We start from the raw sequence: 26,152 nt of genomic DNA, 5'->3' as shown, positions 1-26,152 counted from the left end.
TCTCTCTCTTAACGTACATACTTTCACATACACACACTTTTGGCTACTTTGTAACCTCTAAATTTCAATTTAGATTTCAATGAGATGTGCAGATAGTGAGAGAGAGAGAGTTGCTGTTAAATGACCAGGTAACCATGATGGAACTGTATTAAAGGAGAACTCCGATCAATTTTAACATTGAACTCATTTTTTTGTAAATTTGGAGTGCTGTCAGTACAGAGAACAACGACAAAAATCGGTGTTGCCTACACCGTGTTATCCTCATTTTAAAATTTGCACCCTGTTGACTTAAATGGGGCAAGTTTTAAACCTGCTTTTAGCCTCTTAACATCCTTGATGTGTCCTTACAAGCGTCCAGCCATGTTGAGTGATTCCTTCAGAGTCAACACGGTGAATCTGACTGCAGTAGATGTGAAAGATATGAATAAAAATGAAGTTAATTCGGCCAGCGCACATACCTGTATTTATTTCCTGTTTTCGGTCGAAGTCCACAGTAGTCGATTGTCGAGTTCACGCGCGTGATCATAGGTAACTAGGTAACTAAGCAACAGTGGATAACTCGACAATCGACTACTGTGAACTTCGACCGAAAACAGGAAATAAATACAGGTATGAGCGCTGGCCGAATTAACTTCATTTTTATTCATATCTTTCACATCTACTGCAGTCAGATTCACCGTGTTCACTCTGAAGGAATCACTCACATGACCTGTGCACTTGTAATGACACATCAAGGATGTTAAGAGGCTAAAAGCAGGTTTAAAACTTGCCCCATTGAAGTCAACAGGGTGCAAATTTTAAAAAGAGGATAACAAGGTGTAGGCAACACCGATTTTTGTCGTTGCTCTCTGTACTGACAGCACTCCAAATGTACAAAAAAAATGAGCTCAATGTTAAAATTGGCCAGAGTTCTCCTTTAATCTGGACATTTGGATAAACATCTAACCCTAAATACAAATGTTCAGCATTACCCATCCCATACAATTTGTGCTGTGGACGTGCATATCCAAAAAAGACGCAGTCTATTATTATATGTTATTAGTTTTCGAAATGATCAGATATTCCCTGGCTGACAATAAAATGGGAATTATCATATATTCACACTGAAGTAGTGATCCTAGCCTATATGAACTTGAAGGGACCAGAATATCATGGAGACTTGATAACACCATTATTAATATAATTCATGAACACAATCGTGTTTTATGCATTACAAATACTCATAAATAGCATATTCTGAGCAGCTGAGTGTTTTTAAGATTGCCCAGAACAGGAAGAACATTTTAGAAAATTCCCAGTGGGTCCTTAAACAAACAAAAAAAGGAACAAAAAAGAAAAAGAATGCTCAGGATACTGAACACTCAGGCCATAAACTCTGACACATATACATATGCAGTCATATAGGCATCCCTGTTCATCTCTCAGCTCTGGCATCCCTCAGTGTTGACAGAGGAGACATGGGTTCCCAATGAAGAGGTCACTCTCACCCCAAAACCAGATGTTCACAGTAAGCAGGCAAGTGAAGAAAGACAACCTCACTCTAAGCCTGTTTTCAATTTCTCAAATATACGGAGACACATGAAATAAGCAGACATGGCAAGAAAAGAATTAGGAGAATGAGTAGGCCTACCTGGATTGTGACGAGTTCAGAAAGATACAGTTTCTGCTAAAATATAGCACTTTACATGAATGGAGTACAAAAAAAAAAAAAAAACCTTCAGAAATGTTGATTGTCTACACGAGCCGTTTATTTTGCTGCATATTACATGAGGCTTGCAATTTTTGCAAACTTGTTACTATAATTTGTGGCACTAAATACAATGTAGCCCTGACTCATGTGATTTTGTTAATTAAATAGACATTTTATAATTGAGTGATGATGAGTGAGCAAAAACTAGTACCACAGTGGGTTGCATTTAAAGTTATTTTTACTATTATTATTGTTATTATAATTATTTGTGTATATGTTAATCAGTTATTAATAAAATCACAGTATAAAAATACTACAATGAATTTAATATAAATTAAGCCGACCCTGGTAAAAAAAAAACCCTGTTGTAGTATATATATTTAATAGTTTTCACAACAGAAAAAAACATGAAATGTAGTGCAATAATTGCACCAATACTTAAAAAAATACACACTGTGTACCCCAATCATGCAAGGTTTTCAAGTGATCTTGAAAAGCCTGAAAGAAAAAAAGAAAGAAAAAAAAGAATAATAGATGACAACGCACCTTGTTTCATGGTAGTGATTTGATGTTCTTGGTGAAGTGTCTAATATTGTTCAGTAAGCTATGTTAAAGTTTTGATCTGCTTTGAACTGTTTAATACATAATGAACACCATGTTATATCATTCAGCTATTCTGCTACATGTGATTTTAGAGCTAATTAAACAAAGCACTTGACACTTAAATATTTCATAGATGAGGTTCAAGTTAAGTTTGGATTTTAATACAGGAACAAACACGTAAGAAACGTGTGGGCCGTGAGGCTCTGTTAGATACATACACATAATGCATACAGGCTCAGTCCTTACAGGGTGGCAGATAAGTCAGTGTCAAAGCTTTTGGGAAAGCAGTGAGAGCGGTCATATCTCATTCGCTCAAGGTCAAGGACACAAAAGCCCCTGAGACAGAGACACAGCAGGTTACTCAGCAAGTCCTCCACTACAGCAGAGTCTGGATCTCATCCAGCGGATAATGGAATCAATGGGGCTCTCGGGTCGGATGGAGGATACTGCCCCAGAATGGAGGACTGGGAAGAGTCAAGAATGGAATGGACAACAAAGATGATCCTCTCTGGAGGATCACGATAGAGACTTCAATTACTGCTTGGCGACCTTCCTAATTCAATAGAGCAAGAAGACTATTATTTAAGGCGAATGTTCTTGCTTACACTTAAAAATTGGGGATTAGGGACTGTGAGTGACCACTGAACATCATTGTGTCATCATATGCGATATTGCATTTGCATATTGGGTACAAGAATGGTCTGATAGAAATCTGTAAGACCCCACGACGTCAAACTTTACTCAAGAGACAATATCAGCTGTCACTGAGAAAGACAGATATTCAGGGAGTTACACAACACAAAACTCCAGTGCTGCTCAGAGGGGGAAACAAATGTATCCTGTCATGAATCCCCTGGCCTGCATCCTGTCAAAGCCAAAGCTATGTGTTCAAGAGGAATAAAAGCACATGTGATAGACCAAGAGAGTTCCCCCAAAGGTCTTTTACCTAATTTATTCACCCTCAAGTTGCTCCATACCTGTAAGAATAAATAATTGTTTTAAAGGAACACTCCACCGTTTTTTCATATTAAACTATGTTATTCCCTTAACTAAGACGAGTTGATACATACCTCTCTCGTCTCAGTGCGTGCACTCAATCGCTCTGGCGCGCGGCGACACTTAGATAGCACTTAGCCCAGTTCATTCATTAGGATCCAAACAGAGATGAAGCTAGAAGCGACCAAACACGTAATCAAATTATTTGCCGCTGGAATCTTATCGCATCGCGTCTGGTTAGGAGGACACGGTGTCAGCCGTGTTTTCATTACTGAATGATTCAGCATTTTTGAGTCAAATATTCAATGACCCATTCACAAACATTCTTGAATGAATCAGTCGTTTGAACGAACAAATTAATGACTCGCTCCTTAAGACGGTCGCCTGCCTCCACCTATTGGTGGTTTAGTGTTATGTTTAAAAGTATCATTCTTTCCAACGTTTCTTATTTGTATATTTAAAACAATCTCATTACATAATTTAATGCAATGGTAATTTTCCAGTGTAAGTGATTTAATTTGATCAGCCCTACCTAGGCTAACAGCCCTATTGTGTCTTATTATTCTAAATAATTTAATATTTAAATAAATAACTCATGCATACCTCCAGTGTAAATAAAATATCTTTTATCATGGATTTAGAATGCGGCCCTTCAATTGGTTAGCAAAGCTTGATGTGGCCCTCTGGTCTAAAAAGTTTGCCCACCTCTGGATTAATCGATTTGACAGCACTAATTAATTAATATATGAAAAATATTAAATTAAATGTTACCAAATAAATTAATACATATATAAAAAGTCATTTATATATATATATATATATATTAAATTATTAAAACATTTAAATGTAATTAAATAAAAATATAACTAAAATAAAATGTTAACCACTGCCAACTGAGCTAGAATGGTTATTATAAGATAGGAAACTTGTATGTCTGCAGTACACAAGATTTTCACAACCCACACCAAAGCATTCGCTATAAATGTCTCCAATTTAACCCCAGTGTTTTGAGTTAGACAGCACTGTTCTCTGTCTTTAATGTGGGCATTGCTGTGAGGTGTAGCGGTTCACACATTGGATAAAGCTGATTTTGTGACGTAAAACTAGTACTGAACTCCAGGGTTGCAGTAACATCATTCAATCAAACACTTCCATTTTGCTACATTAACTCCAGGCAGCCTGAGCTGTTACAAGAGCCTTATAAAGAAACAGGTCCAACACATATCGTATTCTGAGCATGGTTTCACAGGAAACCAGGTCATCAATAAAGGATGTTCTAAACTGTGCTCTGGAGAGCTCACATGTAAACTTCCATGTGTTGTTTTGAGCACACTATGGACAGGCACAGCGAAATGAATACAAACAGCTGAAGAATTTGCTTTGCGAGCAGTGTTTTGTTCAACAGCTCATATGGATGCCTTGTGTGCATTGTGAATGTTTCTTGCTGTTCAAATCGCTCAACAAAACAGGAGGACACATGCGTTGAATATGTCAGGGGAGTGATTGCTATCATAATATGCTTTAAGTGGCTTGTAAAGTATTAGGCTATAGTTGGTTTTGCAACTCTTCTGGGAGATGTACTTGATGTGTTGGACTGATATGGTTTGCTTCAAAATAGTTCTATGTGTACAGGTCTTTGACTAATAAGGTTTGGTCCACATTGAAGCTTATTCTGGCACACAAAATTGGCACACAGGAGAGCAAGGTGAATAGTGACCAGCAACCTAAGAGCTCCAACATCTACACAAACTTTCAGATGATTAACGAACACACACACACAGTCTCACACACACACACACACACTTGAAGTGCTTGAATAAAAGTCTTCTGTAAAAGGGGAAACACAGATGCTTGAACAACTGATTAAAATAACATTCAAAATTAATACCAAAATACCAATAAATTTAAATATATATTTTAACAAGAATCTGTATTAAATAATAAAAAATTATATCCTAAAGGTTAGTCTGGATGACATTAAAACAAACACTTTGGAACTGCTCTCTATCACTTCACCCAAACAAATCAATTTAATTCAGAAAAGATAGTCTGAGAAGACAGTCGTGGATGTCATTTCATATGTCTACCACAAGAGGACAGAACTGCATCTAAAATGCAAAAAAAAAAAAAAAAAAAAAACGGCCAAAAAAACCCCTAGATTTTACATTTATTTAAAATAAAAGGTCATTGAGAAGGAATTAAAATGAATAAAAAGTGATTATTTCAAATAGAACAAAGTATAATACTGTTATTACTAAAGATATTATTTTAAATACTGTTTATATATATATATATATATACATATACATATATATATACATATATACATATATATATATATATATATATATATATATATATATATATATATATATATATATATATATATATATTATTTTTATTTTTTTAATTTTTTTTTTAAATACTGGTCTAAAAAATAACTTTAAAAAACATATACACTTCAACTACAGAGAGACAAAGATTTTCCATATCAAATTTTATTGCTGACATGCATGTAGAGATTTGATGAAGTACAAAAATATGTCTTTTATACAAATTTGTTTTTCATCTCTGTACAATTACCCAGTTTTTTTTTTTTTCTTTGACACCATTCTAACCAAGCAGCTTACAACATCAAACGTTCAGGCAAGTTTCATCATGTTTCGTTTTACATCAGATTTAGATTTTCCAGTTTTAGTAAAAGATGCAAAAAAAGAAACCATTCTAAAGAGAAATCTCCCAATTTATGAAACATCTGCACAAAGTGGCCAAAAAAAATGAAAAGAAATTCAAAGTCAAACTTAATGTTCAGTATCTTCCCTTGCACTGTCTTTGTGTTGGAGTATTCATCATTTGCAAAACACCCACATTCACTCCAATATCTGCTGCATCTTATGGCACGTCTTGCTAATTAGAATCATGCACTAATTGCTTTTAAACTGTATACAGAGCTCAACAAAGTACGCTTCTCATGCTGCAGACAGAATTTGGACATCACAAAACTGTCTATGCAAGATGGGGGGTGGGGGGTGCACTTGCAGTCACTTAGGTAGGGGGCATATTAAACAAAAATGTACTAATTTCTTTCATCTAGGTTTTGGGTACAGACTACACAACCACATCAACAGCAGTCATATTGCAACCGTACAGATCTGCTATGATATAATGGCTTTTGTGAGAACTCTACGCGGACCTAGTGTATAGCCTTGAGGCACTCCTTTTTGTGTCTATGGAAAGGACTTTGATTTGCTCACAAATAGCTCCTCCCATCGAGTCACACATATTATCCACTACAATACTGCTTTTTAACCAAATAAATTCACATTGAGCTGGGAAAAACTAATGCTTTCAAAGGTGGCTTTTGTGGAACATTGGTGTGATTCTTCAAAATAATAATGCCCTGTACTGGGTTTTGCACTACTGATGCCCCCATTCGCCATTACTATGTCTTTCACACTGGCCAGAGTGCGGTATCATCCTTTACCTCGCAAGATAAACTCTACATCGATTCTACATGTCATGCTAATGTGCACATTGACTTAAAATAGAGCTATGCAAAGTCAGTCTCCTAATTAGTGTAGCTTAATATACCGACAGGATTGTTGCAATAATTACTCAAGAATTTAAAAAAAAAAGAAGGAAAGAGAGTCAATAAAACAAAACCTTCACTGAAGATAGAAGGGGAAAAAACGTGAGAGATCACAGCAATGCTTTCGAGTGATATATGATCTCTACATTTACTATGGCAGATTAATTAAAACAGCAAATAAATTAAAAGGAAACCAGAAAGGTAAGCAAGTACTACCAGGCTTTACGTCTTTGAGAGAGGAAATCAAAGTGGAGATTAAAAAGGACAAGTCAAGCTGCTAGTCATGAGCTCAGAGACCTACAGTCCTGAATGACCTTTTCATCTAATGACATGAGTGGAGCCAGACATAAAGGCATTGCAAACTAAGCCACAGGTCCATGCAAGCCAACCGCCTAGTATACTAAGATATATTCTAGCATCAAAAGTACATATTCACTGCTCATGGTTGAGGATCTGTCGATAATCTAAGGCTAGATATCCCACAGTTATGCTTTATACAAATGGGGTAGCTTAAATGGGATTGGAAAAAAGTCAAATGAGATTAAGAATCTGTTTCCTTGCAAAAATTCTCACAAAAGAAACAGATTAAGAGGAGTGAGTTTGATGGCATTTCCTTCCTGATGAGCTTGAAATATTGAATAACCATACATGAAATGAGGGGTAGGTGTAGGAATAAAATGAAAACAAAAACAAAAAGAAACAGTCCCCTATGCAATTGGTTTCTTTGTATCACGGTGGCCAAAAACGTTCCCTAGTGGCCAATCCTCGATCCCTGAGCTGCAGCTGAAATCTGTGTGGGGAACGAAAGCACCGGAGATAGAGGACATGGCAGAAGATGCACTTTGATGGCTTGGCATGCTATCAGAGGGTGAGCGCTATAGATGGAGGAAAACAAAAGGAAAGGAGGGCTTAAGGGCTGTGCTTACAGGGCTTATCTTGGCTTAGACTTCCGCATGACTGCCGGCTCAGCCGCCCTGCTTCCTGACAGTTTCATCCCATCACCAGCTGTCCCATACCTCATCTTTTTCCAAGCACAGCCCCGCAAAGAGTCCCCATGTGATACACACACCAATATCCATGGCTGTCCCACCCAGCTCAGTTTTCGAGAGTCCGTTGTAGTGGCATAAAACATGTTTAAAATGTACAGTTCTGTTTACAGTTGGGGGAATGCACAGGAAATGGTGGTCTTGATATTTATGCTGCCTTCTGATTGGACGAAAGCAAAAGGGGAGAGTAACGTACCAGTAACGCCGGTTTAGATGCCAAGTTAAGCTTTTGGTTGTATGCATCTAGACACAGATGCTAGCTGCCAACAGAAACCCATTCAAATAGAGGAATGAGAAACATGCGCTGCTATGATTTCAGTAATATGAGGTTATTAGCTTTCTAACTTATACTTAACATCTTCAAATGGCAAAAAAAGAGAATAATCTTACTTAAAATGCTACTGTTATTGTAGGAGAGGAGGGGGAAAAGCTTATTTAGATTGAGGAAAAACCAATCACTGGTTTTGACACAGAATGAATAGTTACACAACCACAATGCTAATGCTCTTGAGCCTGTGCTTGTCTCCCCCTCAACATAAGGAGTCCTGCTTTCATAAGAACGGAGAGCATTGTTAAAAACTGACCAAGAAAGGAGGAAATAGAGAGATAGAAAAAATGGTAAGAGGTAGATTTGCAGTCATAGATGCAGATGGGAGCGGAACAGACAAACTGGTTGAGGGGAACAGAACGAAAGGGTTGATCATGTGATCTGAGGCATTTCTGTAGAAAGTGCTGGGGGAGAGGTGGGTGGGGAAGGGTGGTTGTGTGTCATCTGCTACATGATTCTGTTGGGGTATTGCTGAAAGTGTGTGTGTGTGTGTGTGTGTGAGAGAGAGAGAGATTTGGGCAAGGATTGGCATGGTGGAGGTGGTGTTGGTGGTCAGAGTCTCATTAGACCTTTGTGCCGCCCATAGGCAGAGTCTGTGTCCTGTGTGGATGAATGGAGCAACAGAGCACTGAGCTGTTCCTTGGCCCTTGTTTGTGTCTGACAGACTCATGCTGCGTACTCACAAACACTCTTTCACACACAACGTACATACAAGTGTGCGCCTAGTTCAGAGGCTCGCTCCACTCCCTGTGACCACCGCCCACGGACAGAAAGGCGGTGCTACTTCCGGAGGAAGCGCTGGGCCAGTATTGCGGCATCCAGAGGACTGATGGGCTGTGCATCGTGGCCGAGGCGCCTCACTGGAGGCACGTTACCGAAATGCCTCTTGCTGAGGAAGTTCTTGGTCTCGTGTATAGTGTTCTTCTCTTCTGCCAACAAGAGCTGTTGCCTCATGTAGTTCTCAAATTCGTACTGAGACGACTCCTCTGTCACTTTCGCCTGAGGATATAATAAAAGACTGTTTCAGATCCAGTAAGAACCTCATCATAGTAATGCTAGTTAAAGAGTAAATTCCTATTATTCTCAATCCCATCTTAATAAGCAAAGGCAACTGCAGACAAGCCACTGGTTGGTTGAAACACTGGCACTTTCAAAACACTGTCAGGTTGGTAGGATTCTCAAGCAGAGCAAACCAACCAATGGTGTGAGTTTAAGGTGGGACTTTCAGTTAACCCGGTTTGAAAATATATTTTTACAATTTCGTTCAGAGCTACAAGAGGCACTACACAATTTTGCCCCTTATTTATAAAACACGCAAGTAAAACAAACATGTACAATGTTAACAAATCATTTCATACATAAATTGTCCCATTCATTTAAATCCAACAATTTATGCATCAGGGTTTTAAAGCAGTGGTTCTATATAATAATATATTTTATTTCAAATAATTTTAAGTTAACCTGTGCCCCTTGTGTTTCATAAAAAAGGCCCTTCACCCTTAAACTTTCATATAATTGTAATTCCTACGAGTGGTACTGACCTCCTGAAGATGTTCGGGGTGGTTAAGCTGATCGTCTATGTCTGGCACCACTTGTAAAGGGCCACTCAGCGAGGACACAGATTGCCTGTTTAAAAAATAAAAATCTTTCAATGACAAATAGGAATTTTCAGCTGTATAGCCAAGGGAGCTTTAAATGCATCATTGAAAACTGCAATGGATTGCAAAAATTGTGTCGAGACAACATCGCTGACCCAACATGACATCACCCATTACATGAATTCCTAAGAAGTTATGTGAACTCTGACAAGAATTCTTGGCTAAAAATGGAACTATAAAGCTGATCTCATATCAGATGAGACGCACCAGGATGCGATGATGGCGCTCAGAGACTCGAGCACCTCGGTGGCAGTGAGCCTCTGCTGAGGGTCGAGCACCAGAAGCTTCCTGATCAAACACACCGTACTTTCTGATACCCGCCCATCCCTGCATAAACAAAAGACAAAGACGCATAAGCATTTCCATTAACATTTCACAGACTTCATTGAAAGTAATAGCTCACCAAAAAGAAATTAAAAAAAAATTAAGGTGTGCAATTATTTTCAGGGAAATGCACGGCTAAAGTAGTTCCAGGCAGGCCTTGACCGCATTACAGTTTCATATCACTTCGCCAAATGATTTCAGTTATTACAAAAGGTCCTTACAGCCTACAAAAGCAAAAAAAAAAGAACATAGAAAAAAAAAATAAAAAAAAAATAAAAATACAACAACACTGACCAACCAAATAAATATAGTAAGCAATAGGATAAAAACGGCAAATTATTTCCATGTTTTTTGCCACAAAATTATGTTTTATTATGTAGCACATACTCTATCTCGCTCCCACTCAAAAGCGCACACATACAGTATGGACTAAGCATGCTACACAAGTACAAGAAGTCAAAGCGTCTCGATCGCACCCGGTGGTTGGTCCCAGTATAGATCATAAACCCCACCTCCCCATAAAGTCTAATGGACGCGATGGACACTAAATCAAATTACACTGACATTTTTTTCCAAAGATGTTTTCTGTCATTTTAGGTCGTTTTTATCACACTGATGTAAGTTTAAGTGTTTTTTTTTTGTTTTTTTTTTAATAAGTTTGGTTATTTGATGCTATAAAAACTGGAATGTGACGTCATGATTGACAGCTGTGATTGAATCAGGTCCCAAATCTGCGCAAGATGTCAGCGCCATATTAGGACTTTGGTGGCTTCACTTTTCACCATTGGAAGAGAGTGAAGGGCCGTCGTACATCTTTTTTTTACAGTCTATGGTACGGACATACACTCGCACAGAAATGTGTTGTCAGCGCTGCTCTGACTATGTTATCAGTAAAATCATTTAGCAACTTAAAAGCTACATGACATTTTTCACTAGTGAGGTAATAATGGCTCTGTTCTTGAAGCAGATAAACTTACAGTTTTGCTATTAGAGATGCTGCTGCTGAACGCTGTTGAGAACCGCACAGACTCAGGTAATCTCTCTCTCTCATAACTGCATTAGTCTGCCATCAATGGCTCAAGACTCCGTTATTAGAACTAAATATGCATAATATGATTCATTTATATAAAAGATAAATTGATAAATAACATTAAATTATAATCTATTAATTAATCCATATAATAACATCTACAAATATAATAGTTACCCGTCTACCAAGCTCTGACAATGTATGAAATATTATATTAAGAGATTATCCAAATTTAAAAAACAAAAAACAATAGGCCTATACCTTTAAAAGCAAGGATTTGTCGGTCATGGCATACTGCTTCAAGTCCATTTTTAAGTCCATGTGAGCAAATTAAATTGTGTAGTTTGCCTTACGTTCATCATTAGTTACTGGACAGACCTATTGATACCATTTTCATATCTGGAGAGGACATGAGCTCGACATGGTTTTAAAAAAAAAAGCGCATTACACCCGGTTACAGCACATTTCTCTAGACTCCGTCGCTATGGAAACAAGGACGCTAACATGCAATCACCCGCAAATGAACTTCTCCACTACTTCTTGTGAAAGTCAAGTCAAGTCAAGTTTATTTATATAGCGCTTTTCACAATACAGATTGTATCAAAGCTGCTTCACAGTATCAAATTCAAATAATACATCAATGTTTGTTTCTAGTGGAAAACGTCCACGTTTGGTAATGCTGATCAATAGTATTGTTGATTGATTGATTAATTAAATTAAATATCCACAACTGAGCAAGCCAAAGGCAACAGTGGCAAGGAACCGAAAAAACTCCATCAGGTGACCTTATGGAGAAAAAAAAAACCCTTGGGAGAACCCGGGCTCAGTCGGGGGCCAGTTCTCCTCTGGCGTCTATGAACTAGAGGTCGGATTTAACTGTAAGATTAAAAGTATTATATGAATGCCTGGCTGAAGAGATGCGTCTTTAATCTAGTTTTAAACTGGGAAAGCGAGTCTGAGCAACGAACAGTATCAGGAAGGCTATTCCAGAGTTTTGGAGCTAAATGTGAAAATGCTCTCCCTCCTTTGGTGGACCTAGATATCCTAGGTATGACCAAAAGCCTCGAATTTAGTGATCTCAAAGAGCGCGTTGGATAATAGGCCGATAGAAGGTCCGTTAAATAGACTGGAGCTAAGCCGTTTAGGGCTTTATAAGTCAGCAGCAATACCTTGTAATTAATACGGAACTTTATAGGTAACCAATGTAGTGATGATAAAATCAGTGTTATATGATCATATTTTCTTGATCTAGTAAGAACTCTAGCGGCGGCATTTTGGACTAACTGTAGCTTGTTTATTGAGGATGCAGGACAACCGGCTAATAAAGCATTACAGTAATCTAGTCTCGAGGTCATGAATGCATGAACTAACTTTTCTGCATCAGAAACTGATAGCATGTAGCTTAGCAATGTTTCTAAGGTGAAATTGATTTCATTATAATTACTATTAGTATTATACACACTGCAAAATCCTTATTTGTTTACTCAACTATGTGTGGGTCTATGTACCACCTCGGGTGTGCATTATTTTCTAAAAATTCAACTGCCCATCATCAATTATTCCTTATTTATACTACGGCATATGTCATATGACAATTTTAAGTGTGGAACAGAAGAAAATTTTAGTCACAGTTTAATGAAAATCTTGACACACGATGTGAACAAGTGTGTTTTTTTTTATTTTCGAGTGAACTATCCTTTTAAACTAGGGCCAACACAATATTTGCTAATTAACATGTTTAAACACATTTGATTCATATCAAAGCACAGAGATAATGGAGAGACTCACTCAGGGATGGAGTACTCTGCTGCTTTGATCTTGCGGAAGAGCTCTTGAGGTATACTGTCATAGAACGGGAACTGGCCGTAGAGCATGGTGAACAGCACCACACCGAGCGCCCACATATCGCTGGGTTTACCACGGTACGGTCGACCTACATGGGAACACAAAGTGCAATTTCAACAGGCAGCTCTACAACAGATTGCTTATTCAATCAGACTCGAACTTTCTCTTGGCACAGTATCAAACGCTACACAAGTACGTACATAAGTACGTAGATAAGTACGTTATAAGTTTTCAGCACCCATTACTCCAGTCTTAAGTGTCACATGACCCTTCTGAAATCATTCCAATATGCTAATTTGGTGCTCAAAAATGATTTTATTTATTGTCAATGTTGAAAACAGTTGTGCTCCTTAATATTTTTGTAAAAAAAAAAACGTGATCGATTTTTTTCAGGATTCTTTGATGAATAGAAAGTTAAAAAGAACAGCATTTATTTGAAATTGAAATAATTTGTAACATTTGTAATCATAACATTGTAAATGTCTTTACTGTCACTTTTAATCAATTTAATGCATCCGTGCTGAAGTATTAATAAAATAAAAAAACTAATTGACCCCAAACTTATAAATGGTGTGTTTAAAAGATGGTGACACTCTTGGAAGCATGTCATACCCCTAAAACCTATTCACACTCACCATACTGGTTTGTTTACCACCATAAATGGGCAAAAGAATGCCAGAAGAGTACAAATGAGTCATGGGAGCTTGTTTTAAAAGAGGGGTTAATTGGGTAGGTTTCTGTTTGGTAAACAGCTTGATTTGCATGGTATATTTTTCTGTAATGTACACATTCTCTCTTTCTACTTCGACCCTACGCATGAGAAACCGAAAGAGGTGTAGAGGAGAGAGAGTGAGCGATGGAAAAACAGTGAGAGGAAGAGAGAGAGAGAGATAGGGAGAGAGAGCAGGAAGAGTAGTTCCTCTCTGCATGACTCATTGTGATGACTCACTGAAGCAGCTCTCCCTTTGTTCTGCTGTCATATTTGGCTGATTTACTCCCAGTTTCTTTCTGTCATTTTACTGTGAATGGAGACCACAAACAAGAGCTCGACTGCGCCTCTATTTAACATGCATGCTCGGAATGCACCATCTAACCAGAGCCTACATCCACAGAGGTCTCGGAAAAACCCAGAAAACACATGAAAGACAGTTTTGGAAAGGTTGTGTTGTCGGATATTTTAGCTAGTGCATCAACTAAACGAAAAAGATTTGAAAGCAGGGACTTTTAACCATTTTACACAAATAGCACTCTGCACACAAAGTTTTTAAATTTACATTTCAGTTTTGAATTAATCATACTTGCACTTAAAGGGATGGTTCGGAGTAATTTCAACCTAGGGTCCTTTGCACCATGACCTCGAGCCAAACACCCCCCTAGAAGCTTTTTTTCCCTTGGTCGAACATTATTAAAATTAGAGCTTATTTAGAGATATAGTGCAGGCGCTAATGGATCTCGTAAATTACCCCACTAATAATGCTCGGAATGGTACCAAACTTCTGCAGTGGTACAAATAGGTTCTGTACTCATAAAACGAGGCATTGGAAAGTTTGTAAGTACATCAGGAGTTTATTTAAATAACACTTGCCTGAAGGCAATAATACCGCTAACCCGGACGTCGAGGTCACTTCCGTGATTTGGGAAAAGCCCGTAAAAGTCCTGGCAGAGAGCGATGCATAAGGATGTAGTGTAACGACGCCCAGTTCCAGGAATGGACTAATATTTTGTTGGTAGTACCAGTTTGCAACAATTAGTTGTATACATAAGTTGTCAACACTTCAGAAAAAATAATACAAAAATTTGGATATACCAAAAAATAGGTATAAGTACAGATATATCCTGGCAGTAATGTACTTATAATGAAGTTCCACGGGGCAAGCGTGCAAGATCCATAGACATCCACCGTAAGTATTTCTTAACACATGTTTTTACAAACTAAATTTTATAGAAAAGGTCCAAAGATTTCCTCTTTTGACTACATAAATATACATATACCGCTTTCGACTACATAAATGTTTCACACACAAGATAAACAGCAAGTCTCATGTACTGAAATTACATCACTTGAGTGAACTTCGGTTCCACAAAGAAAGAGATTGTTTGGAAAGATAAACCTTGTGATACGACCACAGTTAATTTTATCTGTAACAAGCTTAACAAGCTTAAGGGAAGAGTTTTGGTATCGAGTCGTTGAGCTAACAGGTCAAGTCCTGCGGCACACAACACAAATAATGACTTCAATAAACGTAACTATTGCTCATCCATGCTGACGGTTTGCGACTGCTGTCCTGATTAGGGCCGTGTAGGTGGTTGGGTTTATGAGCTTTGATTACAGTGGTGACATGAAGGGTGAGTCATGTGAGTCACACACATAAACACACACAGAGAGAAAAGCTGGATTCTCACCACTTAGGACATCTGGGCTGATGTAGGCTGGACTGCCTCGCTGGTCCTTTAACAGATCTTCTTCACTCACCAAATGCTTGCCAAGGCAAAAGTTCGTGATGGTGATCCGATGGGTCCTGGAGCACACAAACACAACATGCCGATGACGTCAAAAAACCAACCAAGAATTCCCGCATCAAGTCGCACTGTTTATTAAAAAAACAGCTTGTGAAATAAAGGTCATAATTTACCACAAAATCAAAAGGTAAAAAAAAAGACAACATTACATATGTTATATAAAGAAAAGTAAATGTAAGTAAATGATGACAGAATTTTCAGGTGAACTATCCCTTCCTTTGCAGCATAACATTATTTTCATTACATGACAATCTATCTTGTCTAAAGTAAAGGCATAAATTCTCTTTATGAAAATGAAATGAATAAATTCAATTCTTGAAATTTGTATTGCAATCTGATTGAGAAATATTTATGTTTTTGTTAGATTCCCCCTCAAAGAGCCACTCCAAATTCTGTATTCAATTCATTTCTACTGTCTGGATTATTGTGGAATACATACATGTACGGACATACACATACAATTTTACACTATATATGCATATCAAAATTAAACTCTAACTGTTGTTAGGTGAGTCATGTTTGTATCTGTGCAAACATGCCTTTGATATTTTTGTCTCTGTCATTAAATCTAATCTATGGCAGGGAGCCATTCTGCCTTTCCAGAAAGCAGAACCCAACATGACAGAACACACCGTGACTGCACTTGACAAACAAGTGAGTCACCTGTGGCTTCTCACAAGCTCGGTGATGACTAATCTTTGCACCTCAGAAAGGAAAGAACAGCACTTTTTCAGTGACAGGCATGCAATGAAAACAAGCACACCAACATACAGAGAAATATTAAAAAAATACATTCACATTTACAATGAGCAAAACTAACGCGTCAGCTGACTGAGCTGAACTGGGGGACCTCCAATGTGAGAATTCACACAGTCAAGAGCTGTAATCTCCCTTCATTCAAAACAAAAAAAACATCCACCACAACAGCTTCATCTCTCAGCTACATCCTCTTTTCCCATGCTTCCCCAGTTACGCTCTCACTTTCACACCCTGAAAGTGACTGTCACACTTACGCCTAACAGTTACAAACAGGCTCGTTCCAGAAGCTTTGTTTTTCCCAGAAGAATTTCTTACTGGTTTAAGGCTCATTACCATCTTCATTTAAAAAGGAGGGACATGATTAAATTAGATTAGAAGTGAAAAGAGAGTTGAGATTAGTCACAATGGACTATGTGAAAAAACGCTATCCATTCTACACAACATCTGTACCAGTTATAATCTGTTTAAGTTTTCAATTTCATCTTACTTTTAATGGTGTATAAATAGTCAATTTAACAAAATGAATCAAATGCAACAATATCTTTATGCATTAACTGGATCCACTAAGATCCAGATATCTCACACTCATCGACAATTTGCTAAAGTTTGTGCGTTTCAAGGCATTTGAATACATAATATATTCAAAAGTTTTGTGTTGAATGGAGATGACTGTCGTTTTTTCACGGCGATTTCACATGGTGGAAATATTTTCAAATGACATGCTTCTAAATGTCACAAACTGGTTGTCTACATGACGTTCTTTACATGCAGCATCTAATTCTTGCTAGTTTTAATCTTCGTAATAGTTTTACTCTAAATGGAAGCTTTTATCTGACTTCATCGTGACTGTTTGAGCTTTGGTTCTCGAACGAAAAAAAGTCAGCAAGTGTTTCTCCTCAGGACATTCTCATTGCTCACTCTCCTCTTCCTGCTCAAGTGAAGAGACCAGAAGCCTCCCAGTCTCTCAGTGCTGCTAAAATTAGCCCCTGTTGATGGGAAAAGTTAAATGGTTTAAACGCAAGAGGAAGTCTCAATGTTGAAATCCGGTCAGAACTGCCTCTGCTGGGTGAGGTTAATGTGGGATTTTGATGCAATTGTTTAGTATTGGAGTTCCTTTGCTTGGGCAATCTGTGCTGTACGAGGAACAAAGCTAATAGTGAAAGCAAATGTGCAGATCAGGCAATTTGTTCACTTTTATAGAGCCTTAATGTTGACAGCCATATGGTGCTCCCTAAAGTGCGGAGTGTGTGAGCTGTGAAGTAGGGAAAGGAGGTATGAAATGATGGCACCAACGCTTGTGAATTGTGAGAGAAGCTTCTGCACTGCATGGCAGTTACTGACAAAATGCTGATGATAAAGCCTTCACAGGTTGATTCTGCAGCATGCAGAAAGCTCCACAGATATTATATGTCAGAACCACATTCAGCAGTCATTTTCAAAGGCCCAAGTATCATGTCATGGACCACTTATGACTAATACCGAGTACTTTCCATTCCACCCAAATCCAACAGTCTGCCGGCTGGGCAGGGTCACACAGACAGTCGGATCAGAAGGGTATTTGGAGAGTGAAAAAGCGAGAGGGGGGGGGGGGGGAGAGAGAGAGAGGTCTGCCAGCGTTACATGAGTGTGACTCAGCTCTGAGCTATGAATCCTTTGGCAGAGGGCTGTATTATCTCCAGCTGGGACACAGTGTTCTGCTCTCTTGCTGAACTGAAGCAGACAGACCAGACTGCTCGGTTTCATCACCATAGGGTCCAGTGACAAGTGTGCATACGTATGGATGTTTTCTTTTGCTGTTCATCAATGCAATACCAGTCTTTTTAATTGACTCCCATGAAACAAGCGTAAAATGCTTGACTCAACAATGGCACATGCAAGAAATTAAGATGAAAAAAAAGAGAAAAAAAACACTGAAACTCACGTGTTACTCAAGGTTCATATTTCATAACTTGACAACTCTTTTCTGAGAAAATTTAGAATTGCATCTGGGTAAGTTTTCCCAAGCAATATTAATTTGGGGTTGATTTGTTTTTTAATGTTTATAAAAAAAATGTATGCACACCAAGGATGCATTTATTTGATCAAAAACACAGTAAAAACTATTATTACAATTTAAAATACATTGTAAAATGTATTCCTGTGTGGCAAAGCTGAATTTAAGCAGCCATTACGCCAGTCTTCAGTGTTTTTGAAGAAACAGTGATCCTATTTTTTTTCACAATGTAAAAGTCTTTACTGTCAAGACTGATCAATTTAATGCATCCTTGCTTATTTCTTTCAACAAAAAAAGAAAAGAAAAAGCTGACCCAAACGTTTGAAAGGTAGTGTAAGTAAGAAGCATTTTTAGATAATAAAACAGTAGGCTTTGTTTTTCTGTGGGCTTGAAGGGGTTAATGGCAAAAAATGCTGCATAATGCATACCATCTATTCAACCAGCCAGAACGCAAGTACAGTTGCCTGTAAAGAGACAAGGAAGAGAGAGAGGATGATGAAAGAAACTAGACCCACTCCTCCTCTCTCTACACATGCCACTGAGCTTATATGGTGTGACGGGTTTCGTAATTAGACAAGCTGGGCACTTATGTGACCGAACTACAATATGTGAGAACTCAGTGGCGAACAACACATGCTGGCAAATGTGACAGGCAGAACTGAGGATTTTCAATTAGTCAGTAACTCTCGTTCCTCAGGACAGTTGAAATGGCAGAGACAACAGAGCTGTTTTTAGAAGCATTCCCATTCCACACACAGCAGAAACACATGCAACACGGCACATATGGTGTTTGGAGAGGGTCTTTATGGATGAGGGGTTGGGAATTCCACTAGACCTATCTGATTCACAATGCTTGCCGACATCAGATGCCTTCAAGCTAGCATGTGCGGTTTTACCAACCCCCTCCCTTCCCTGGCTCTATCACCCGCTCCTTTTTTCCAGGGAATGAACCAGGGGCACGTTCCATGCCTGTTCGTTTTAACTGGGATAGTTTCCCGCTGCTCCCTCCCCTCCCTCTTCAGCCTGTGGGGATGAATCACACTCGCACTAAGAGCTCAAGAGGAGAGGGGTCAATGAGGCCAGACGGTGCTCCATGAAACCCCAACAGAGAGCCGAGCGCACAGAAAACTCCACTAGCACAGCGTCAGCAGGTAAAAGGAAGAGGAAAGATGTCTTACCTTTTATTGAGCACCATGTTTCCAAGCTTCAAGTCTCTATGCACGATGTTCTTCTACAATGGTAAGAACAGTGAACGGTTACAATATATACCAGAAGATATGGGCTACAAGTTGGACAGCATGCAACCTGACAATCACCGTTATATTATATTACAGATAAATACCATGTAAATAAATAAATAAAACTAAATAAATAAAACTAAAGTGAACCCAATGTGACTGGCATTGCAATCACTAAAAATCAATTTTGCTAATAGAAAAAGCTGACATAGAAAATAAATATTAGATTAAAAAAACGAAAATTAGAAATGCGTCCGGTTTTGATTTGGTCTTGGCTTTAAAACCAGTTCACCATGGCAGCTCACCTTATGTAACGCCTCCACCACTCTCACCACATCATAGAAGATAACGATGGCCTCGCGCTCGCTCAATCGCTTCTCTTTGATGACATAATGCTGCAGGTTGATGAGGTCGGCCGTCTTGTCGCTGAAGTCGTGGGCACAGAGGCAGTCGAGCACCAGACAGATTCGTCTCTTCATCTTCCGCACTTTGTTGGCCTCCATGTCCTCGACAATCTCATAGGATCGGTCCTGAGACAGAAAAGTGAAAGAGAATGCATTATAAAAGTTTTGCGCAGACAATAATTGCATGGACAGCATAAAAGACTTTGCCTCGACCGACCCAGCAGTGCATTTAACAGTGTCTAAAAAGAAAACTGATACATAACCGCACCATTAAGCTTTTGAATGGCATGGAGAAGAAAATACTGTGTTTCACGTACAAGATGACACTAATGGACTGGTGGTACAAAAAGGAAAGCAGCGATTCTCCTGTATGACTCGACATGTGCAACAGCTTGAATGATAAAAGCCCTCCTTCGGTCACCTGAGACCGGGGTCAAATGAGGGCCACAAATCGATCGGCAGTGTGGTTTGTGTTTGCAATGACTGCGCCTCCGAACACAAGAGGCGATCCATAATTAACTGGCCCACTCTAGAGACAAGCTATAATAAACCAATCAATACTGCAAGCTTCAATGAATGGCCCTGACAGCACAGTACGGCTTGTTCTGCAGCCGATTTTCACCAGGGAAGAAAGGAGAGGTCTATGATATAGTTAAAAAGCCAACGCAAGAGAGGGAGGGGAAAAAGCATCTCAAAGAGAAAGTAAGTGGTGAGTCACTGCTAGCACTTTGTGATGAAAATGAAAACAACTGAAGGAACAAATTAAGCTGTGAGACTGAGGACATTCACAAGGGGAGGGAATCTTTAGGAGTCTCAAATCGATTCTATTTTGATTTAAAGAGTCACAGACAGATTCCAAAACAAGTTGATGCATTTCAAATTTCAAAAGACAAATCTTTGGTGAGTCAAGGCAGATTGTGTACTCTCATCCAACAATAGAAATAGAAAAAAAAAAGAGATATAAAATAGAAGAGATGGTTCAGCTCTGAAAAAAATTAAATGCACAATTATAGCAAAACATAGTATATTTTGAGATCAATCAGCACGTTTTCTGTGGATGATCAATTTTCAATTGTGTTATGCATTTCATCCTGTGTAAATGCATGATGCTAAATTGTTTTGTTTTTTCATAATGATTTATAATGAATAAATACTATTTGTGAGGCTCAAAACAGAACCATTTGAGAAAGAATCATGATGCAATTAATTACTTTTTCCCACTCCTGATGTTCAAGATACCAAACAATTCCAGCAGCTGCACAAATAATGCATCTTGACAGTCATTAAAAAACTCTAATGACACATTCTACACAAGCTACTCCTAATTGGTCTTACCTGGAAGAGGCCGTGATGGTGAACCACTCCTTCTTGGTTGGAGAGCAGTGACAGTAAAGAATACTCTGTATGCAGGAGCATTTTGCCTTGCCTTTCTTCCTGTGTCTCTCCAGCCGTGTCCCCACGTTCTTCCAGGGTCAGAATCTACAACAAAGGTCGAAGGTAAGAAGACACCACGCCACTAGATCCTGTTCTAAACCTTCCTGGGGGTCTCTTATCTTCAATGTGATGGAATACTAAGCAATCAACGATCTTGAGGCAATACAGAGGGTCCATTAAAGGCTTTATCTTCAGAGAAGACAAAGATAAGTCCCTCACATGTCCTTCAACACATCTGCACAACGATCTGAGAGACACTAGACTCATGGGCATGGAAGAGTAGGGTCAAAAGGTTGACAATCACCTTTCAGTCAAGCCCCTCCAGTAAGAGGCTGGTTCATAAACAAAAAGGTTTAATGGTCATCTCTGAACCAGAGTCGGTCATCAATTGGACATGATTGTAGAGATTTGTTGAGGCAGGTCAAAGGTTCATGCAAACAGTTAGACACACAGGGGCTTTTGTGTTCAGAAGCAGTCTCACTTCCTTGGTCAGGACACGTTTGAATCACGTGGGAGGGTTTTTGTGAGGTGATACAGAATGAGACTGTCAAAAAAAGCTATTTTTGCTGATCTGATCTCCAATAAAGAAACTGAACAGGGATCAAAAATTTTGTAGGGTAGGAAAAAATATACATTTTTTCCCCCAATTAATCAAAATCTCCAGAAAGATGTCTGATGGATCATTCACTGAATGAACTTACTGAATCCAGAGCAGCTACTGAATAAACAATTACATTTCACTTATACATAAACAATACCATTCAAAAGTTTAGGGTCAGAAAAAAAAGAAAAGAAAATAAAGGTAATACATTGATCAAAAGGGGCAGCAAAAACTTTAAATAAAACGATTTGTGAAGGATCACCTGACCACTTGATGTTAATACCATGTAAATGAGGCCTAAAAGAGTACTCACTTTTAGCTGGTAGAAATCATCCGTCCCATCTTTTCTGGCTAAACACTGCACTATACTCTGCACGGGAGAGTTTCCCAGCCGTGGGCCTGTCGAGATGGGGAGGGATAGAGAAAAAGAGTGTGAAAAGATGCAAAAGGTAGTGTCAGTGCAGAGCACAACAATCCCCCTTGAAGCCAATCATAAACACTCTCATTACAGTGCCCTGCACCACATCACACTGCTATTTCCAACTGTGACGGGTGCATTTCAAAGGCAAGACTGTAGTGTGATAGTGACATACAGGGAAAGACCTGCAGATTCAGAAGTGAAGCAGTCAATCCAAAACATTCCTGCAATTCTTTTCAAACACAGGCTTCCGAATGGAGTCTATACCTCCTCCTCTTCTTCTTGCTTGAATAGAAACACAAAAAGATAGGGCTGGGCTAGTGTTGAAGATTCACTTGCATTACCCTGGCTGGCTTACCTAAAACAAAGGGACCGGCTCTCTTAGCATTGTTGCCCGATATCCCAGGACAAAGGAGCTTGCTGGGTCTGCCAGATGACTCCCCGGCCCCTCGTTCCGAAGCACGGCGTTTGGACATTCTGCAGATCTGAAAAGGCCAAAAACATTGAGTCGGCGTCAATACTCAATTGCTAAAAACAACCTGACATGCAAACGTGGCTTCTTGACTAAAAACAAAACTCAAGCGCACCCAAACAATATAACCCTAGGACACTCATTCATTGCATTCTTGCCTTGAGGGTCAATAGCCAACCCAATGAGGTCTTTCAGTACACTGCCAAAAAAAGTGTGAGTTATAAAGAGGGCAAATAACAGGTGGGGGAAGGAAATCTAGCAAAAGCCATGCCCTCCCTGACACCTCAAAACAGTGAGACGCCATTAACAGCTCTGCCCCTGTATGAATGGCAACCCATCAGATCCACATGCATTTGCATGAGCAAAGATTAGCAGCAGGTGTGAACTGTTTATGTGACTTCCATAATAGACAATAGAAGCCCATTTACAAATGGCGCCACAGACCACAACCTGCTCGAGAAAGGCAAACTTTGAGCACTGATGGAACTCAAATGAACTAAAATAAAGAGGAACTCTGAACTCTGCTGCTGCGATTCATGTTTTTTTCCCCTTTCACTATATGTAATCCTTCCGTTCCTTAATCTGCATGGGTTTATCTGCAAATCTCTGTGGCGTAATCTGCATATTACAAGATTTTCATACTGAACGGTCTGTAACAGGGAACATTTCGAAAGCAAAAATGTTCAGAGATCACATGACGAAGTGCAATAATTAAGGACAAATATTTACGATAAAGAGTTCATTATTTCAGAGGACGCCTGCTTGTTTTGTTGGATAAAGGGTTCTTGTATAATCTGATGACTGTTTCTGTGGTCCTACAGAAAGTCAAGTGGTGCTATGGACGGATAAAGTGTGATTCACACAAGCCCTGGGGTTTGCACTGGTAGCAATTTGTCAGAAATATGAAATGCTGCTGTTTGACACCAATGGTAGCATGACACACGCAGCCTCTAGACATCATATCACGATGCGAACAGGGGGTGGGGGAGCGCATTTAGCATCGCGGGCAGTTCTGCGCCCCTCGGGCTCTCCAAAATCAATCTCAACTCTGTTTAAATTAAGGGACAATACAGAGACTGGACATAATAAAATATCAATCAATGTGCTCTAATAGTGAATACATGCAAAGCAGAGATAAAAAGGCACCCACATTTTGAATTCAGAGCTACAACAGACAGTTGTGATTCACATTTACGCTATAAGCTTAGTTGAACTGTAATTTTGAATGAAATAGACATTCAAATGTAATTCTGCAACAGAGCACACAGCTTGTCTCGAGGACGTAGGAGGGGGTACAGTTGGCTGTTATCGCAGATCATTTTACACGTTTACAGCTTTTTGTCTTTCTGGACCCAGACTGTTGACAATGTGACAGACGGGGGCGAGAGACGTGATTGCTTTCTCATCGACTCTTTTGACATGCATTATTGGAGAGCAGACATCTTTAAAACACCAAGACTGAAAATTTGACCTGCAACCTGAAAGGAAAATAATTAATCTACGAGTTGGTATTAAACCATCTGTAATAAATTTTAGGTCATGCCAAACACGAATGTGGTTGAAATTGACACTAAGATGCACATATGCATACAAAGACGCAATATTGAATCCATTTCAGAGCTAGTAAATAAAATTCTCAGGAAGGATGCCAATTACTCACCCTCATGTTGTTTCAAATCCGGATGACGTTCTTCTGTGGAACAAAAAAAGGAGACACTAGACAGTCTCAGTCAACATTCACTTTAATTGAATGGAAAAAAACATAATGAAAATGAATGGTGACCAAGGTTGTCAGTGCCTAATATTCAGCTTAACATCTCCTTTTGTGTTCCACTGAAGAAATAAAAAAAATCATACATGTTTGGAACAACATGACAGCGAGTAAAAGATGACCTAATCTTTTTTTTTTTAGGTGAACTGTCCCTTTAACAACAACATGCTGATGATGAAATCATGCTATATGAAAGATTACTCATACTGCTTTGCATTCAACAAATTTAATGGATGGAGTGTGGTCATCTTATGGCATTATGCACACATCACAGTCATTGGAGAAGTGAAATATCATCCCTGCATGATTTAAACGCTCTGATCCACAGTGTAGAAGAACATCTTAATATTTTATAAGATCTAAATATACTAGCTGTCACTGCATGCAAACTTTAGAACCTGGCACCGGCTGACAGCTCGATGCAACCCGTATCAGATGTGCGTTTTGCACAAGTTTTGTTTGATATTTGGATGTCTAAGATTTGTGGTGTGTAAAAACAAGTGACTAATGTTTCCATTTATAGTTAAACAACAGCAGAGGGAATAGAGACAGGAGCACTGCAGTCTGATCACAACAAAGTACACGGCGTACACTTACGAACGCTGTCAAACAGCTACAAGAAAATTAACAACAATAACCACTAGTATAAATGACTTAATGAGTGTGTATAAGAAAACAAAAGCTCGTGCACTTATTTAAAATAACGAGCCTATTTGACTCCCCTTAGCATTTGAAAGCGAAACTTGCTTATTTTGTATTTGTATTCCTGCTTGTATAGTCAATATCTCAACATATTCAACCGGACGACAATTGAATCGTTGCAAAAGCGTGCATTTAAAGACGAAATTAAATACCACAAAGCCAGTGAGTTCACCGTGTCCCTTTAACAGACTGTGAAAATCTCCTCAACCGACCGACGGGCCATTTAACAACTTACCAAAACCGCCGAGGGAATCCTCTGTCGTAGACTAATTCTCACTCATTTCTGGCCGACTAAATGTTCAGCAGGGACGCACCGACATTTACACTCCACCACAAAGCGGTTTGTTTCACGCGAACTGGAGAAATGTCACGATTACCGACAGAGGTTTTGAGGGAAAAGCCTTCTTAGGACAACTGATCACATCTTTCCATAGCAGCACCACCTGACAACGGAAATGACGCACATGCTGTGAGTGACGGAGCAGCGCAGCCAATAGAAAATGTTCTTTGGAGTTCCCGCCCCCTTACGTGCGTTCTTGAGATTGGCATTCTTCGCTTGGTGAAGTTGGTGTGGAATGATAAACGTACACACTATTTAATTGAGCAGTAGAGTACTACTGCATAACTCGAGTCATTTTTTGATAAATGTGCATTTCTTTGGAATAAAATAATAATTTGATGTATTACGATGTAAATCGGTCCATCTCCAGAACTCACTCAGACACTTATGA

The 26,152-nt window shown here is 38.9% G+C and overlaps 1 protein-coding gene across 2 annotated transcripts; it reads right to left on the bottom strand.

Moving 5' to 3' along the window:
* Positions 1-6,452: 6,452 nt before the first annotated feature.
* Positions 6,453-25,896, bottom strand: stk40 (serine/threonine kinase 40). 2 transcript variants are annotated; one of them, XM_079895889.1, is made up of 12 exons: positions 25,657-25,872; positions 24,609-24,641; positions 22,835-22,961; positions 22,372-22,457; positions 21,359-21,502; positions 19,925-20,149; positions 19,560-19,612; positions 15,513-15,628; positions 13,053-13,197; positions 10,118-10,237; positions 9,794-9,878; positions 6,453-9,251 (listed from the first exon to the last, which is right to left on the bottom strand). In XM_079895889.1, exons 2-12 carry the CDS (start codon positions 24,612-24,614, stop codon positions 9,033-9,035), a joined length of 1,326 nt encoding a protein of 441 aa, XP_079752015.1. In that variant the 5' UTR covers positions 24,615-24,641; positions 25,657-25,872; the 3' UTR covers positions 6,453-9,032. The 2 variants fall into 2 exon arrangements, with proteins under 2 accessions (XP_079752015.1, XP_079752016.1); XM_079895890.1 differs by lacking the exon at positions 24,609-24,641 and having other exon boundaries at positions 25,657-25,896.
* Positions 25,897-26,152: the final 256 nt, after the last annotated feature.

The sequence above is a fragment of the Squalius cephalus genome (assembly GCF_949319135.1).
Source record: "Squalius cephalus genome assembly, chromosome: 15".
Taxonomy (NCBI): Eukaryota; Metazoa; Chordata; class Actinopteri; order Cypriniformes; family Leuciscidae; genus Squalius; species Squalius cephalus.
This window is presented reverse-complemented; position numbering and strand designations above follow the sequence as displayed.